Source organism: Chanodichthys erythropterus, chromosome 4, assembly GCF_024489055.1.
Source record: "Chanodichthys erythropterus isolate Z2021 chromosome 4, ASM2448905v1, whole genome shotgun sequence".
Classification (NCBI taxonomy): Eukaryota; Metazoa; Chordata; class Actinopteri; order Cypriniformes; family Xenocyprididae; genus Chanodichthys; species Chanodichthys erythropterus.
The window spans coordinates 4,066,587-4,084,370 of NC_090224.1; the positions used below are offsets into that span (position 1 = coordinate 4,066,587).

General features: G+C 37.5%; 1 protein-coding gene across 4 annotated transcripts in view; it reads left to right on the forward strand.

The window, feature by feature from the left end:
* The first annotated feature begins 476 nt into the window (after nucleotides 1-476).
* Nucleotides 477-17,784, forward strand: part of palld (palladin, cytoskeletal associated protein) — a 114,412-nt gene continuing 97,104 nt past the window's right edge. For 3 of the 4 annotated variants that reach the window (XM_067383732.1, XM_067383728.1, XM_067383730.1), the window contains exons 1-2: nucleotides 477-728; nucleotides 5,287-6,210. In XM_067383732.1, coding sequence (XP_067239833.1) covers nucleotides 5,288-6,210 — 923 coding nt within the window. In that variant the 5' untranslated portion in view covers nucleotides 477-728; nucleotide 5,287. The remainder of the gene's footprint in view (nucleotides 729-5,286; nucleotides 6,211-17,784) is intronic. The other variant, XM_067383731.1, reaches the window with a different exon arrangement.

Consider the following 17,784-nt stretch of genomic DNA (forward strand, 5'->3'; position numbering starts at 1 on the left):
TAAGGTTAAATTAAGTCTTTATTGACTGGCACACATTGGTTCTGAAAGTGTCATGTCTCCATACTTAAATAGATTCGTAATGGTGAATATTACTTAAAGCGTCATAGTACTTTATATAAAATTAGTGCACTACGAAAGAATTTACACATTTACATGCACATTAATTATGACTAAGTTTACTGGATAGATGATATTAAAACAAATATATTATGAGAAGTTAAATGATTTGTGATAATGATAATTTACCTGTGCTGTAGGTTTGCATAATTCAGTGTTTTGATGACTTGTTTTGAACCAAACAGTCAAGTGTATGTCTGCGAAATGCATTTACATGCCTTTGTGGAAATGAAAATGATGTATGTGTGTCTTTGATGTGGTGTGGGCACATGGATGCTACACACCCCAGAGTGCTCTCTCTCTCTCTCTCTCTCTCTCACTCACTGTGTCTCTCTCTCTTACTGTGTAACCTGAGCTAGGGTCCAAATTTAGCGGTACTCAGTAAGCGGCCAGGGCCCGAGACAGATGGGACAGCAGGCCACTCTGCAGCCACTCTAACCGGCTCACCTCAGAGCACTCAACAAAACAAGACAAAAGAAAATTAGGACAGAGAAAAGACCCACAACTCCTTGAGGAAAGGAGACTCGTCTTTTCTAATTTCCTGGCATAGAGAACTTCAAAAAAACTGGAACCTTCTGAAGGGGACGGATATTTCCAGAAACTGACTTAAGGTAAATGCCCCTTTTGTTGTTGTATAGATATAATGTCATTGACTGTAAGTAGGATCCCATGTGAATTGTTTTCATTCTGCTCATACAAAACTACAAATAAAAGTAAATTATATAATTAGATTCAGAACAGCTCTCAAATGAATGGTCATCTGGGTCATCTGCGCTATTTGGTTTCAGCTTAAAATTCCGTTTCGTCCGGCATCAGATTAATACTTCTACACTTTTACGAATGATTCAGATAAAGTGCATTCAACTGCTTGCGTAAGAGATGGAAAATCAAGCATGTCAGTCTTGGCTTTCACAATTGTTTGGCTTGTCACATTTATATTCCGCTATTTATAATTCATCAGTGCAGAATAAAGATGCCATAATTTCCACATGAATTATTCAGAAGCAGCATGTGTGTGTGCTTATGTGTAAAAAAGGACTCTTGGTGGGGAGGTGGTTGCTGCTGTGAAATGCAGCCCTTGAGGATTAAAAATAACAACAGCTGGCCTTCAGGACGCCATGACGGGGAGAAAGTCACACTCTCATGTCTCGTACATGCCCGCACACCTTTACATACAACACCTGGTCACTTTATATAAACGTCGTGTAAACAAAGTTGACTATAACAAAACCTGGAGACAAGATTGTAATACAGCACTTTGCCATCAATTAATAGGCCATAAATAATAAATATACATCTACAAACAAGCATCTACTGTGGAAATGTAGTCATAAAGTTAGCAGGAACACATTAATGTGTCTCAGACATGCGCATGGAGTGTTAACACACACTGGCCAGTTCCCCTGCACGTATTCGGAGCTGAGGTGTGTTTTCTCAGTGACCTGATCTGTTGGTTGAAGGGTTTCGCTATGCTGCAGACACTGTATTAATGTTTCACCGATGTGTGGTATGTCAGACCAAACACTTTCCCTGAATTATGGCGAAGGATCCTCTCCACAGGTTATTGAGGATGTGATCGTTCACTGTCGGATTCTGAGGTGTTTTTCCACAAGCAAAAAAAAATCCACAATAGGGTCATGAAGCAGCCATTAATACATTAAAACAAAACCATTTTCTTTAAGTAATAGTACATTAATTTACATTTATGGATCAACTATAACATCTGTACTTAAGAGTGAAGTTCAAGATGTTAGTACGTTCAATAAGTTCCATCTTTTAAAGTTTATCTGTTGCATAACATTATATCTATTAAAGTCCTTTATGAGGTTGGGTTTTGAAGGCAGCATAGATGCATCCTTCAATGTCTATGATATCTTGCAATCCAGCAATGTGTGTGTATATATATATATATATATATATATATATATATATATATATATATATAACAAAAACAGCAAATACAAAAGATGTATTTTCTTTATGATCACTAACACAATTCTTGGGAAGATGGCAAAACTAAAATGTATTAAACTGAGAAATATATATCATTAATAGCCATAAAATAAATAAATTAGCCAATTTAGTTTAAATTGCAGAAATGAGTACACCCTAGATTTGATTCAACAAACAATAATCAGTAATCCTCCTGTACCACTGTCCTCTTTTGTGCTAAGAAATAAGTCTCCTGACAGTTCTCTCCCAAGTGGTTCCATTGTTGTCAGCATTAAGTTTGAGAATGATTCAGTGATATAACACTTTTAATTGTCAAGAAATTACTTCTCTTTAAATGTTTTGGATCAGCATACTTATCTGTTAATCAAACATTGCCTTAAACTTACACCAGAAAATGTTTATTTTGTTTTATATAACTTTTAGTAGGGTGTATCATTTTTGCTACACAACTTTTAATCACCTTGATAACAAAATCTTGCTTTCCTGAATAATTCTGACATGCTTCTTTGGTAATTGATTAAGCAGAATTGCTGGAACATTATATCTCTAAAAGAACCCTAACATGTCTTCTGAGTAATTGCTGACTTTCAGATGTTTCAGAGGGGGTGTACTTATTTATGCTGTGCACTCGTAGTATATATATATATATATATATATATATATATATATATATATATATATATATATATATATATATATATATATATATATATATATATATATATGAATAAATTGTATTAATGAATGAAATGATAAAGGTGTCTGAATAAATTTTAGTTTGACTGTATTTGATCAAAAATAGAGGAAACAGTGATTTTGTGAAATGTTATTAGAATTTAAAATAACTGTTTTCTATTTTAATATATTTTGAAATGAAATTTATCCTTTTGATTGCAAAGCTGGATTTTCATTACATTACTCCAGTCTTCAGTGTCACATGGTCCTTCAGAAATCATTCTAATATGCTGATTTAATGCTGAAGAAACATTTCTTCATATTATTATAAATAATTATAAATAATTATAAATTATTATAATAATAACCCTAATGCTCAAAATAATTAATTAGTTTGAGTAGGACAAAACTTAAATTAAACAAATTAGTTCAACTTTTATGAGTATTTAGCACTTTAGTGTTCACAGAACTGATATATTTTAAGTAAACTGAACTGTTTCATTGTTTTGAGTTTTATGAACTTACTTTTAATTTAGACTAACTTACATAACTGAAACTGGGCTAGGATTTCTATTTCCTAGCATGCTTTGCCCGTGGCACACGAAAGGGAGAGTACATGCTAAAATTAAGTGTTATATAATGTTTTTTTTATGCAAGTTTAGCTAATGTTAAGTGGGAGATAGTAGTGATTAAAGTTTTGTTATGCTAATTTAGAAGAATTTCTGTTAATGTGGGTTTTGGAGAGTTAGCATCATGTGACAAGTGGTGATTGTGGCTTGGTGTGAGAGCAAGTATGTTAAATGCTTTATATTAATGCACAAATTCAGCAAGTGCTATTCCATGCTATTGTTAACATGTTAGCAAATTAGCAATTTAGCATTTTCTGACTTTGTTATAGCTACCTAAATTTACACTAATAAAAATGTTTATATTGAGGTTACGTGATCATTTTAAATTAAATGTATGAATTAATGTACTCAAACATTTCAAGTTAAGAACAATTACAATGTATGAGTACAACATAAAAATCTGCCAGTTTTGTTTGCTTAAAGGTGGTACAGTGGATGTTTTCGTCGACTGAGTTTTTGAAATGAGCGCATGCGGAAGAACAATCCCCCTCCTTCACAGCTCATTTCAAGTGAACGCCTCCCAAAACTCGTGCACGAGTGTTTGTTTACCACCGGCATTCGCTGTGTTATTAAGCCGGGCACACATTTTACGACTAGCTAAAACATTCTGACTGTGCTCAACATATAGCGATAGTTTCCTGCTCCTGAAGCAGATTTATATGCTTTCACATGGAATTTGAACTGTAATCGCAGACTGAACGCAACTGGCTCTGACTGGACGCGTTTGAGTGCGATCAGTCATAAGTATCAATTTACATTCATAATCGGCCTTACAATCGTTCATTATGTCGGACTCACCGCAGGTAACTCATAATCTGCAGGTGTTACTCCTGTCTCCTGACAAAAACATTGCATGCGGCGCCTGTGGAGTGTGGAAAGTTACTAGAGCGCGCAGCCGCGCGTCTCTCACCAGGAACGTCATGGCAGTGATTGACAAGCCAGAGAGGCCAATCCGCGCACGTCTCTCACAATGGCAGTGATTGACAAGCCAGAGGGCCAATCTTTTACGCGATGATCGCGTAAACGATTGGCTGATGTTTTTAAGGCCCTACCTCGTGCACAGATGATGTATATTAATAATATTCCTTTCAGTGCACCTAATAAATAGTATTTTATCACTTAGTAAAGACAGTTTCAAGTAATATTGCAAAAATGTATAAAACAAAACATCCTCTTTACCACCTTTAAACTTTGAATTTGGCAACTGATTGGCTCAAATTCTTTTTGTTGTTGTTGTTGTTGTTGTTATTGGCAAATTCTTTTTGCCAACTTATTCAGGTTTACGGTGTATCAATGATGAAAACAGTTGTGCTGATGAAAACCATACTTTTTTTTTTCAGGATGCTTTAATAGAAAGAACAGCAAAAAGAACAGCATTTATTTGAAATACTTTTTTGTATCAATGTAGTCTTTACTGCCAATTTTAGCAAGATGTATACTTGATGATCTTGATGAAGTTTTGAACAGTAGATCAACTGTATGACTTTTTTTTATTTAATGTGTCAGATTATTGAGACCAAAATGATACAGGGCCGGGTAGTCTTCAGAAGTCACTGGAAAAATAGATATAGATTGATATGAGGACAGTAAAGAGTAGATAATAGACGAGGGAATAAACAAGATAAAGGCAGCATCAGTGTTAAATGGCACTCATGCCTTGTTAATACCAGACAGCTGTGCTGTCAAAGTATGCCAGCCTGAGTCATCATACGACAACTGTGATCCATCTCTAGTGTGAGTGTGTTTACACTAATCCAAGTGCATGAATGTGGTGTATAACACAGAAATGGCTCATCTTCGGGACTATGATTCTGATATTCCTGGTTAATGTATTTTTATAAAATGTAAATAAGAGGGCCTGCAATTTTTTTTTTACTTCTCACCTGTCTTTTCGTGGATTTGTGTATTGCAGGATGCAGGACAGGAGCTGGAATGACACACTCCCCCTCTCTCTGCTGATGAAAGAGGCGTGTCCTCCAGGGGGCGTGTCCTTAGAGGGGGATGGGGACATGGTTTCAGTGCCATCTCTTGATGGTGAGGTTTACTTAGACTCAATGGCTGAGCTGGATTGTGGGGACGGGGACTTTCCAGAACTTTCTGCTTTCCTGAGCCAGGACGAGATCAACCTCAGTCTGGACCTGGCTCGAGAGGCCATGAGTGACGCAGGTGACTCAAATGACCTAGATGAACCACCCGTTACCACAGAGCACCTGCCCCTTTACTCAGAAACCAAAGACCACGCTCTCCAAGATTCAGCATCTCAGTCAGCTGACGCCACATCTGGTAAAGTCACATCCAATCAGAGCATGCCGCTCAGCAGGCCTAACCAGCCATGCACTGCTCCTGAATCACCGGAAAAGTTCATCTGCCAGAAATCCATCACACCAGTATATAAGCAGGACCGGCCCCGGCTGGTCCACAGAGGCCTGGAGCTCAATGAACGAGCTGCTTCAGCTACTGAGTTCTGCAGCCGAGCTGCTACCTTCATTGAGGAGCTCTCTTCTATCTTCAAAGGCTCCACACGTGTGGATCAGCAAGGTGATGAAGACTCCTCCTCACCCGACAGTGGCTACCTGTCTCCAAGGAGCCACCGACTGGCCATGCAGCAGGCTCAGCCACCTTCATCCTCTTCATCTTCATCTGAGCCCCAGCAGGAAGGCTCACAGCAGGACCGAGCTGATGTTGGGTCAGATGAGCATCAGGGACGAGGGGTTAGCCTAGATGGACCCATGGCTCCCCCACACTTCACCCAGAAACTGAAAAGCCAGGAAGTAGCAGAAGGAAGTCCTATCCGCCTGGAATGCCGGGTCACTGGAAATCCCCTTCCGCTAGTCAGGTATGAAAACCATTGTTTATGCTACTCAGGTATTGCCAGTATCTGCTAGCATTGGGTTGTGTTGTTTTCTTGAATGTAGCTAATAGTTTCATGAAAGCGGACATTGTGGATATTTTTTCATACCAGTACTGGAAAGTTAACAAACAAACAGATGCTATTTTTAGTGATACCGCTGCAAGCCCTGGTGCGATGCCAGACTCAGTCCTCCTGCAAGGAAAGGACTCATCAGTACTGTGGAATCTTAGAATGATTCCTGCAAATGTTTTAAAGAAACACAAAGGAAGTGTGCAAATTAGTCAATGACTTTAAAGGCACACTATGTAAATTTTTGCCGCTAGAGGTCGCTTATTCAAAACAAAGGCATAGCTTGATGACGCCTTGATTTTGCGGAATCATGGGACGTGTTGTCTTCACGTCTACAGCCGGTGGAAAAGAATCGGGATGGGACTTGGGCAGAAATCATGTTCATGGATGAGATTATTAACATCACTGTAGTATGAAGCAGGGCAGAGCAGGGCTGAGTGCTGTGCGAGCAGAAATGGGTCCCGGAGCGATTGCTAATGAGAGATGAGCGCGACACACGGCTCAAAAGCAGTGGAACTTTTATTATCGCCGCTTCTGCTTAAAGCAGCAATGGTATCTGTAAAGCAACGCTATTTTATCATATTAGATACATTTGTGTGTTGAAAGTTGTTATAGTGTAACTCTGCGTTCGCTCAGTGGCTACTATGGGACAACATGTAAAATAAGTCTATGATGTCCCCAGAGTGTGTATGTGAAGTTTTAGCTCAAAATACCCCACAGATATTTTTTATAGCATGTTAAAATTGCCATATTTTGGGGTTGAGCAAAACCCGCCGTTTCAATGCGTGCCTTTTAAAAGCAAATGAGCTGCTGCACTCGGCATAAGAGGGCGGAGCTTTAAGAGCTGATTCTCCGGTGTCAGGATTCAGTCAGGACGCACTATAATGTCAGAAACTGCGATTATATGCTGCACTGAGATTGAAGAGGTATAGTTTAGTTCAATTACGGTTATAACTTACATGGTCTTCTTCCACTATATTAGTACAAGCCTGTTGTATCAGACCCCATCCAAATGATGGCCAAAACTTTACAGATGAGTTTTATGATGTTTATTGTACTTAACTTCACACAAAAGATGAAGTGTCTGTTTTCACTCTAGCAAATCACTGTAAGAGTTTAATAAAACACAGTGCATGTGTGCATTAAAATATTATCCATAAACTCTCTCTCTCTCTCTCTCTCCCTTGCATTATCATCAACATACACAGCAAAGCACACAGAAACACTCATTACAACTAACAGTAAACAAATATATAAAGACCTTATGCCTTTTCGGGTGGTGCTTAATAAACTGGTAAACTTTATATCCGTAAATCAACTCCGATGAACTGTAATAAAGTGCTCTCACCTTCATTACTGCCATATCCAGTATCACTCTGGAGGCTGTAAGCTGGATCACGAACAGTTTATGATCTATCCTTCCGTAACACATTTTTAGCACAAACTCTGTTTTATATTGTCCCTTTGTATTGACATTCATTCACAAAGTCCGGTGTGAAATGATTCACGCAGACATAAACAAATTTCGGTAGAGTTGAGGGAGCATTTTCTTCAAAAACAAAATTAATCCACCTCGTTTTCAGCGGCTCAGATTTCAGGAGTGAATGGAGAGAGCTATGTGGATTAATCCATCCAGCTACAGAACGCCTAAAACCCTCAGGAGACATTCTCGTCAGTGCAGCGATGGCGAACTGTGTACAACTCGCTGTGAACTCGCTCAGGGCTGTTCTATGTTAAACGGGCAGTGTCTGTCAACATTCGTGGGCGGGGCCTGTGGCTAATGTGACGTCACACTGCCAGGGATCTGGAAACGGCTTGTTATGAGATACTGCATATGATTTATGGGGATTAAAAAAAAAAAGGAGTGGTTGGATTTTTATCACTATAGGGTGGTTGTGTACACACACTGCCAACACACATTTATGTCCAAATACCATGCAAAAGTGAATTTTGCATAATAGGTCCCCTTTAATGCACACTGCAGTAAGCTAGATCGATATTAGGCTTGGTAAAACATGGTACTCTCTGTAAATCAAGAAAACGAGATTTAAACAGTAAGACTTACTGTGTTGAGCTATATAACATGATTCGTTTTCTGTCGATGAACGTATCCATCCAACAGTTGCTCACCTGTCTAATAAAACACATGAAATATTTAAGCATCTTTGGTGTTTCCATGGTTTCTACAAAATAAAACTGGAAACCGAGGGTAACGTGGGTATGATGTCATTGATAGACGACGCACGTACATGTGGTTTCTCTGGATTTAAACATTCTTGGAAACATTTGGGATAATGTAAGTACACAAGTCAACAAAATATATAACACTGTTCTAGTGGTTTTTGGATATCTTACATATTGTGCCTTTAAGAAGAGTCGACTTTTAAATAGAATTTCTAGTAATTTTTGAGATTACGTTTAAGGTTATTGAGGTTTGTAGTGGAATGCAAATGTTTATAATATATTTGTGCTGTGTAAAACTAAAGTAATGATGACAGTATAGTACTTTTATTTTTTAGATACCATTTAATAACAATACATATAAGACCCCTTGTCCCCTAAACTTTTGTTTTGAATTCCTTTGGGGTCGATGTCTTAATCAGTGGGATCAGAGCAGACACTTAAACATAATCTCATCAAAGGTTATACTCTAAATTTAAGCTCACTTAGAAACTTATTTGTTGATGGTCTATTCACCTCAGTTTTCATACTAGATCAGATCTATCCATTTTTTTTTTTCAAGTTTTGAAATTCATCAGTATACCTATAAGTTTCAAGTAGACACATTATTGAGATGGTAGCACTGAGCAGTGAACAGAATCATAGGCTTGAGATCATTTAAGACAGCAGGCATATGTGTGTACATATGTTTCAGAGATAGTCTTGATGGTGCAACTGCCACTTGAGAGGGATGTCCCACATTGTGTAGGCATAGTGTCCAATGAGACGCTAAATTAGTGGTGGCAAACAGATTGCAGAATGTCTGTGTGGTCCCATTACCCACCTTAAGAATCATGTTGGTACAGCTGCTATTTGAGTGGAGTTGTTTACTTGCATTTAGACAGATGCTTTGTAACCGATGTTGTTCTGGAACTCAGTATGTTCTTGCAAAGAAGTGATGAGGTCTGTAAACTCATTTACTTTGCAGTTCTTTTGTTAATCTGTACCCCTATCCGTCTCATTAAAATTAAAAGTGCAACTCAACACCTGAGTGGTTTTAAAAGGTTATTTTCATTAGAGCTGATCTCCCCACTCCACTGATAACACTGAGGAAATATTCTTAGAACAAACAGTCACTATCAGTCAGATGCTCTCTTTAATGTGATGTCTGTTGCCATTGTTTCTACTGGTATGTTAGTGCTGGTGATGGTGTTGTTTCCACTGTCCACAATCTGCACTCAAAATTTAAAGGGATAGTTCACCCAAAAATGAAAATTTGATGTTTATCTGCTTACCCCCAGGGCATCCAAGAAGTAGGTGACTTTGTTTCTTCAGTAGAACACAAATGAGGATTTTTAGCTCCAACTGTTGCGGTCTGTCAGTCTTATAATGTGAGTGAATGGTAACACAATCTATAAGAGTCAAAATACTTGCATAGACAAATCCAAATTAAACCCTGTGGTCATGGCGGCACATTGATGTCCTAAGATACGAAATGATCAGTTTGTGAAAGAAACCGAACAGTATTTATATTATTTTTTACCTCTAGTACACCACTATGTCCAACTGCGTTCAACACTCGCTTAGTAAGGTCTGATCGCGCTCTGACAACGGCAGTGATGTCTCGTGCATATACTTCAATGAGTGCTAGACATCACTTCAGTTGTCAGAGCGCGATCAGACCTTACTAAGTGAATGCTGAACGCAGTTGGACATAGTGGTGTATTAGAGGTAAAAAATGATATAAATACTGTTCGGTTTCTCACACAAACCGATCGTTTCATGTCGACATCAATGTGTCATCACAAGCTGCAGGGTTTAATATGGATTTGTCTATGCATATTTTTTGACTCTTATAGATTGTGTTACCATTCACTCGCATTATAAGACTGACAGACAATGGTTTTAGTTAAAAATCATCATTTGTGTTCTACTGAAGAAACAAAGTCACCTACATCTTGGATGTCCTGGGGGTAAGCAGATAAACATCAAATTTTCATTTTTGGGTGAACTATCCCTTTAAGACTTGAAATGAACAAAAAAGTTGGATAGTATTGAAACCAAGATCTTTTTGTCTTTAAAAGTGATTATAATGATGATAATGTGTATAAACAGTATAATCAGTGTGGCAGTGAATATACTGTATAGAGACCCATGCTGAATCTGTTTGTTGTTGTTGCTTTAGCTGCACATACACAGCACTTTTTATTATAATTTCAACAGATTTCATTTGTGTTGTATTTGTACACTGTAAACTGTACATGTACTGTTACTGTACATTCTGTTGCTTTTAATAACTGCCTTAAATTATAAAATCACTATGATGACTAAGTAATTTAAAATATTAACTTGATCCATTAACTTTAATGTAAAATCTAATTTACATGAGGAAGTGCACTATATTTGCATCCAAATAGTGATTAAACAACAAAAAAGTAACCAAAATACCCAAGTGTAGTTATAAACTGCTTAAATTGTCTAAATTCAGCCAGATTTACCAAATCTTACCAATGTTTGTGTGCGTAAACTTTTTTCAAATAATAGGTGAGTAGTACACTCCAGTTTTTTATGTTGCTTCATTAAAGCCTTTTCTTTTTTGCAAAAAATGTTGTTGATAAATAGGTTTATAGTGCATTTTCACCATATTTTCATATGTGTGAATGCTGCAATCTGTTAATTTGCTCTAATGATTATGCATTGCTGACATGTGTGGCATGAAACCAGCCTATGTTTTGCTGTTAAACAGCATAGTTCAACAGCTATACCAGCATTAATCCAGATCTAACCAGAATAAACCAGTCTGGACCAGCAAGGAAAGTTAGTCATTTCAGCCTGCACTTACCAGTTGTTATTACAGAAATTATGAATTGCAGGGAAATGTATAGAAATAGTTTAACCCAGTATTGAAAAAGTAGGGTTGAATTTTTAAGCAAAAATTGGGGTTTTTAGCTAGAGTTCAGATGTTTAATGTTCTGTTAGTCTGAGTGCATAAACACTGAGTTCTGTGTGTTCTGATCTGCACAGCACACACTGTTTTCCACCCCAACAACAGGAGGTTTAATGTTGAGTTAGAGAGGGGCAACAGTAGCCCACATAGGGTTGCATAATGAATGGGGACAGAGACACACTTGGACTCTGCAGACGTGGTGGTTGCACACTGGAAATGCAAAGCCTCATCCGTCTCCCTCTGCCACTGCAACCGGGCCTCATCCTGTCAATATAAATAGTCTTCTGGTCGGCATGGAGGAGCCAGGCTCTGGAATGCTATCCATGCCATGACTTGACACTTTCCATACGGCTTTACTTTCTCCACCTTTCTACACCTTCTTAGGGAATATGTAGACGTCGGAAATAGAGAGAGAACACAGAGTAAAGCTCCACAGGAAGATGTAGCATGTGGGTCACCGTGATTTTGCCAAGTTAGACATGTTCCTGGATCAACATATTTTGTTAACCGTGGAACAACATTCCTGTCCCAGTATTTACCCTATCCCTACCCTTAAAGCTAACCCTATCCATAACTTTTCTCTAAAATCAGAGGGAAATGATAGGTGAATGATGCTGATGTAGAAGCACCTATTCTTGGTTGTAAGCTTCAAATCTGATTGGTTGATAGAAATGTTGTTCCAGGATCAACAAAGATGTTGATCCCGGAACATGATGTACAGTACTTGGGGAAATCAGGTTCACCGTAGCATGTGACCTGCCGTTCATCCAAGATTTACTGATAATGTGTTTTTGGCCTCTAGGTGGGAGTGTTGCATCTCAAGTTTGAGTCAGATTGTGCAAGACCAGATACAGTTTATTTTCTCAGAAACTTGCTCCTCATAGGAGACACTACAGAGACCCTTGGTATAAATACTGTAATGATTACATACAGGTGTTACATAACCCAGAGTTATATTTATTGAGACATGTTTTTCATAGTTCGCATGGACGGGCTAGAGAGGGTAGGCAGAGAGGATAGCTTGAAGTTTCTGGAGACATGAGGGAGACTGAAATTTCTTACACTTCAGGAAATCCCTTTGGAAACTGCTAACACTTCAGTTCAGCTACAATATACCAAGAAGTAACAAATATAAACAATTTTCCAATTTATGATAATATATATATATATCTTAAAAAAATTGGTTGTAATTTTTTCAAGGTTTTCAAAAAACCTGTTTTTGTTTTTCATTTTGTTTGCTCCTGAAACTCAGTATTATAGAAAATTTAATTTCCAACGCACAACAAAATATTTCTCTTAATCAGTGTTTTGTCTTATTTACCAGTATTAATATCTAAACATCTTTAAAACAGAGATGCTACATTGAATAAGATATTTATGTTTTTTAAAAAATGCAATTTTAATATATTTTTTTAGGGATGCTCTATACTGGATATCTTTACTTGGCAACAAAACAAAAATACATTTTCTTGTCATCAGGTCCATGATCTCACTATGCAGTTTCATATTGTATACAAATGGAAATTGTGACAGAGTAAATAGAGTATGTCACTAAGACTGTTGAACTAAGATTTCCAAAGTATCTGTTGCATCTGAATCACACACATGCATATTCTTGCCTCTGTCTTAATCTGATTTGCTGCTTGAAGGTCAAATGTCAGTGAATCACTCTGAATGGATGTTCAATTTATATAACAGGAGCCAATTCAATAATATAGGGATCAAAATAAGGTCTTTACACTGAGTACACTATACTGCTGTACTATATTTATATCATGTTAACAGTTACTATATTTATAATGTCTACTGGCTGATGTGAATATCAAATGTTAATTTTATGAGCACAATTCATTTATAACTTGTTGATCTGCTAGGAATTTTTGAAGTTCACATCACTTTCACAAAGCCATGGGTGTGAAGACTTTCTCACGCACCCTTTGGAAATCAAATCGTGTGTGACGAAACAGCGCCAGTTTTCTTTGGCGTCTACTGAACCTGAAAATGACATCATCAGCATGTGTCAAGCTCCAGTCTGAGTACATCAGAGTTGACTGACATCATTTTGAGTCCGTAAGCTAATGCATCATACTTTAAGTGTTGTGCATTAAACATTCATCCTTTGCTGTACAATATAACTGATCCATGTCTGACTGACTGATCCAAGCTCAGTGTTTTTCTTCAGTGTGTCACTGAGGATAAACAGTAGGGTATACAGTACAATGTAGACCTAATGGACAATTTCCTTCAGTAAACACTTGACTTTTCCACTGTAAGGTTGATGTTTTTGTGAAATCGGCCTAAACAGGAAGTCAGTGTGGCTGATTGCTTGCTCGACTGAAATCAGGATAGTGACTGGGTGACATCATCTATGGTAGAGAGGAGTATATCTTCCTTGTTCACACTCTTTCATTTAAACCATTAGTCCCAATCAATTGCAGGTGTGGAGAGGCAAGGTGTTAGGTAAACATTGGGTTTGGCACAGAGGTAAATAGTGCACAGGCTGATAGAGGTGCCTCTATAGATTTATGCATGAATGAAACACAGAAAGCTCTCAGAGTAGAGCATATGTGTTTGTTTATGTGTGTTTGTTTGTGTGTGTGTGTGTGTGCAGGTGAGAATCTGCACACGTGCCATGAAGCCTTTATCTTTGCACATAGATATTTACGTGATTTCTTGTGTGTGTGTGTGCGTGTGTGGATGAGTTTTTGTGATTTAAATTTGTATAATGACATGGGTATTACACTGGTATTACGACATAAACATGAAATATGAGATTATTTCATGAGTCCTCATATTTAAAATAGCTTTAAAAACATACTAAACAATGTTTTATTAAAAATGTAAAAATGCAGAATGTTTTCTGTGATGGGTAGGTTTACGTGTAGGGGTATAGAATGTACAATTTGGTAATTGACACAATTTTCACGGTTCGATTCTATTCACATGCTTGCGATTCAATTTCGATTAGATTCAATATAAATTATTTTGGATGTTGTATATCAGTTACAGTACATGGCAAATTTTCTAGAGGAAAAAAATCTCTCAACTAATGTAAACTACACATGAGTCAGTTGGTAGGCTACTACAATACTATAATATTAAAGGTTAAAATTAACTTATTTATATACAAACACTTAAATTACACTCAATGATGTTTTTTTATAATAAATAAAGTTTAGAATTACATAATCATATGTCTACTCCAATTCATTTTTTGTTTTTAAATATTTAAATCGTGACTGTCATAACTGATTTATTCAAATATGCATTAAATATTGAAGAACTTTAAAAAATATAATGGATATGTAACGGTGCATAAATTTATCAGAATGCTGCTCTCTTTCTGTATCTGCTCTCTTCAGGAAATTATAGAAAATTACTTAAAATGATATTCAATGTATCCTAATGTAGCCTGGTCTATTTTGAGATGAACACAATATTAAAGTTTCAACTTTCTAGTTTACTGGAAAGATCTCAATGCAACTCCACTATAGCAGGCTTTTCAATATACATTTTAAGGTAAATTTACAGGGGTAAGTGAGATGTAGGAATATTTTCACATTTCAGCCTCCTAGCTTGCTGGGAAGCTTTGATTGTCAGGTAATGTCAATGTCTTAATTGTCCGGTAAAAAAGAGTCCAGAGACGCAAGGTTCGAAGAGTTCTCTTAAATTCAGCCCCCAAATGCAAAAACATCATGACTTTTATAATCAGAGACTTCCTAAAAATGCATTTAAAGGGGAAAATTAGGCCTACATCATCAGTATCTATCAAACTGCCTTGCAAACTACAACACAACCACACAAATGCACAATTAAGCGTAGGCAAATTTATTAAAGGTGCCCTAGAACCAGTTTTAACAAGATGTAATATAAGTCTAATGCCTCGTTTCCACTGAGCGGTACGGTTCGGTTAGGTATGGTTCGGAGCGGTACACCTTGATCATGCTTGCGTTTCCACCGCAAACAGTACCTTTACTTGATAGGCATGGTGTAGCTGGAAAATAGTGATCGACGTCATTCTCGCATGAAGAAGAAAACGATATAGTAAACAACAATGGAGGACATACTACAGCAGATCTTGTTCTTGCTTCTCGGCTTGAGGCTGTCTGTCAAAAGAAGAAGACGAGTTTTGCATTCGGCGTTTCAGAATACCAAGATTGCAAAGTTCAGACGTCCATGCCGCAGCACCTACCAGCAAGTGGAGGAGAAACCCCGTGTAATTTAAAAACTATTTTACTGTGTCATGAAATGTAGTTTTAAAAGTTTTTCAGGCGAGAATGTAGTTGTTCAAATCTCAAATCTGTGGTTAATTTATAAAGATAGCGCCTATTTGAAAATTTGATCTGACGTTGTCGCAGTTGTGAGATCCAGGCGATCACCGGGCGCTCGGTGCTCATGTACCCAGCCGAGAGCAGCTGTACCTCGGCTAGTCCTTCTGACATTCGCCGCTGGCTCTGATGTCTCTGTAATGGTTAAAAACAAGGTATAATTCATCTTGTGTATAACAGGCAATCTTTGGTCTCATGAATTTATAATTTGTTCCTGGGCAAATCGTTTTGGCCGAGGGGAAAATGAAGTTTTATAACTTTATATATTTATTTAACTTTACCGTTGTAGTGTGCTGTACGTTTGACTGAATTGTTTGCTTGTCTTTATTTCTTATTGTATAGCTTCTCATATTTTATTTATAATGGTTATTATTGATAATTAAAACTGACGTTTAAAAAAAAGAGAAGGTTGTTTTGTCTTATTTCATTTTAATATAGGCTACATACAGTGAAGATAATCAGAGTACATATGCACATATTGCCTGAACCACACATTAATAGGTTTCATATTTTTTTAAATAAAAACGAAAAGAGGCAGGGTTGTGCTTTATATTTTGTTTTGTTATATAGCCTACATGAAGTGAAGATAATTAATGCACGCGTTGTCTGAACCACATTTGTGTGTGTTGCGCCTCTTGTGTTGTCATTCCCCTTGTAGCACGCGCAAGTGACGATTCTCTGTCAACCAATCAACGTTCTGCAGAGTGTAGCTCCACCCTTTTGGTACGGTACTGTTGTGCTTGGTACCCCAACGAAAGAGTCCCAAAAAAGTGGTACGGTACGATTCGGAATTAGGGTACCATTCACAACTTTTGACAATGGAAACGGAAAAAAATGTGTACCGTACCGAACCGTACCGTACCGCTCAGTGGAAACGAGGCATGAGGTGTCCCCTGAACGTGTCTGTGAAGTTTCAGCTCAAAATACAAATTTTTTTAACTGCCTATTTTGAGCCATAATTATATATGCACCGATTCAGTGCGCGGCCCCTTTAAATCTTGCACTCCCCCGCCCCCGAGCTCTCGACTGCCTTAAACAGCATAAACAAAGTTCACACAGCTAATATAACCCTCAAAATGGATCATTACAAAGTGGCATATGCAAATATTGGGGGCGTACATATTGATGATCCCGACTGTTACGTAACAGTCTGTGTTATGTTGAGATTCGATGGCACCTTTAATATAAATTTAAATAAAAAATATGTTTAAATTTACAATTATAAATAGATTGCATTCTGTTGAACATAAAACAATACACACTTGTACTGAATTTCTGTGTAATGTTTCTCATTGACTCTGGGTTATTGCCAATGTGTGCATGGCGTCATGTGCCATTCCTGTTATCTAAACTGTTATTTAACATTATCTTTTGTGATGGATCATAAATGTTGCCAGGCACATCTTTATGTTTCACTGGATGTCAACACAATGGTATTAACCAAGAAGACGTGCATAACTTTCAACATGACTGCATTTTTATCTGATTCTTTTAGCAAACAAATATCACTTGTCTGTGAGCATGCTGATGCTCCACAATTGGTACGTCCATTGATTTTTTTTAGGAATATTTTGCAAGAATTTGTTGTGGAAAGGGTAAACGAATACAGCATATAACAAACACCTTGAGTCACACACAAACGCATACACACAGCAGGAAGACAAGGTTCTCATTATAATAAAACTAATTGGAAACAAAGTGATGTGGAAGTTATGTTCACCCATGGGAGCAGCTTCGCAATGAGTGTGAGCATGTGTGTGTATTCATTACTTCTCTGGTTAATGGCTCTTTCACATTTTATCACTTGTTTCCCTTGGGCATGTTCTTTGATGAGGTTGCCAGATCTTAGCAGGAGATCCTCCCTCGAACTTCTAAAAATGCCCCTTGCAGTCGCTCTGAATAACAAGCACGGGAATCCGTGCCAGCATTCCCCCTTCACCCCACTCTCGAGAGGAAGAGAGAAAGATTGTGAATGAATATGAAATTAACCTCTGTCTAAAAGCTTTTAAACAGAAACATTTTATCTGGTAACCTGTTTGGGTTTGGTCTTTTATG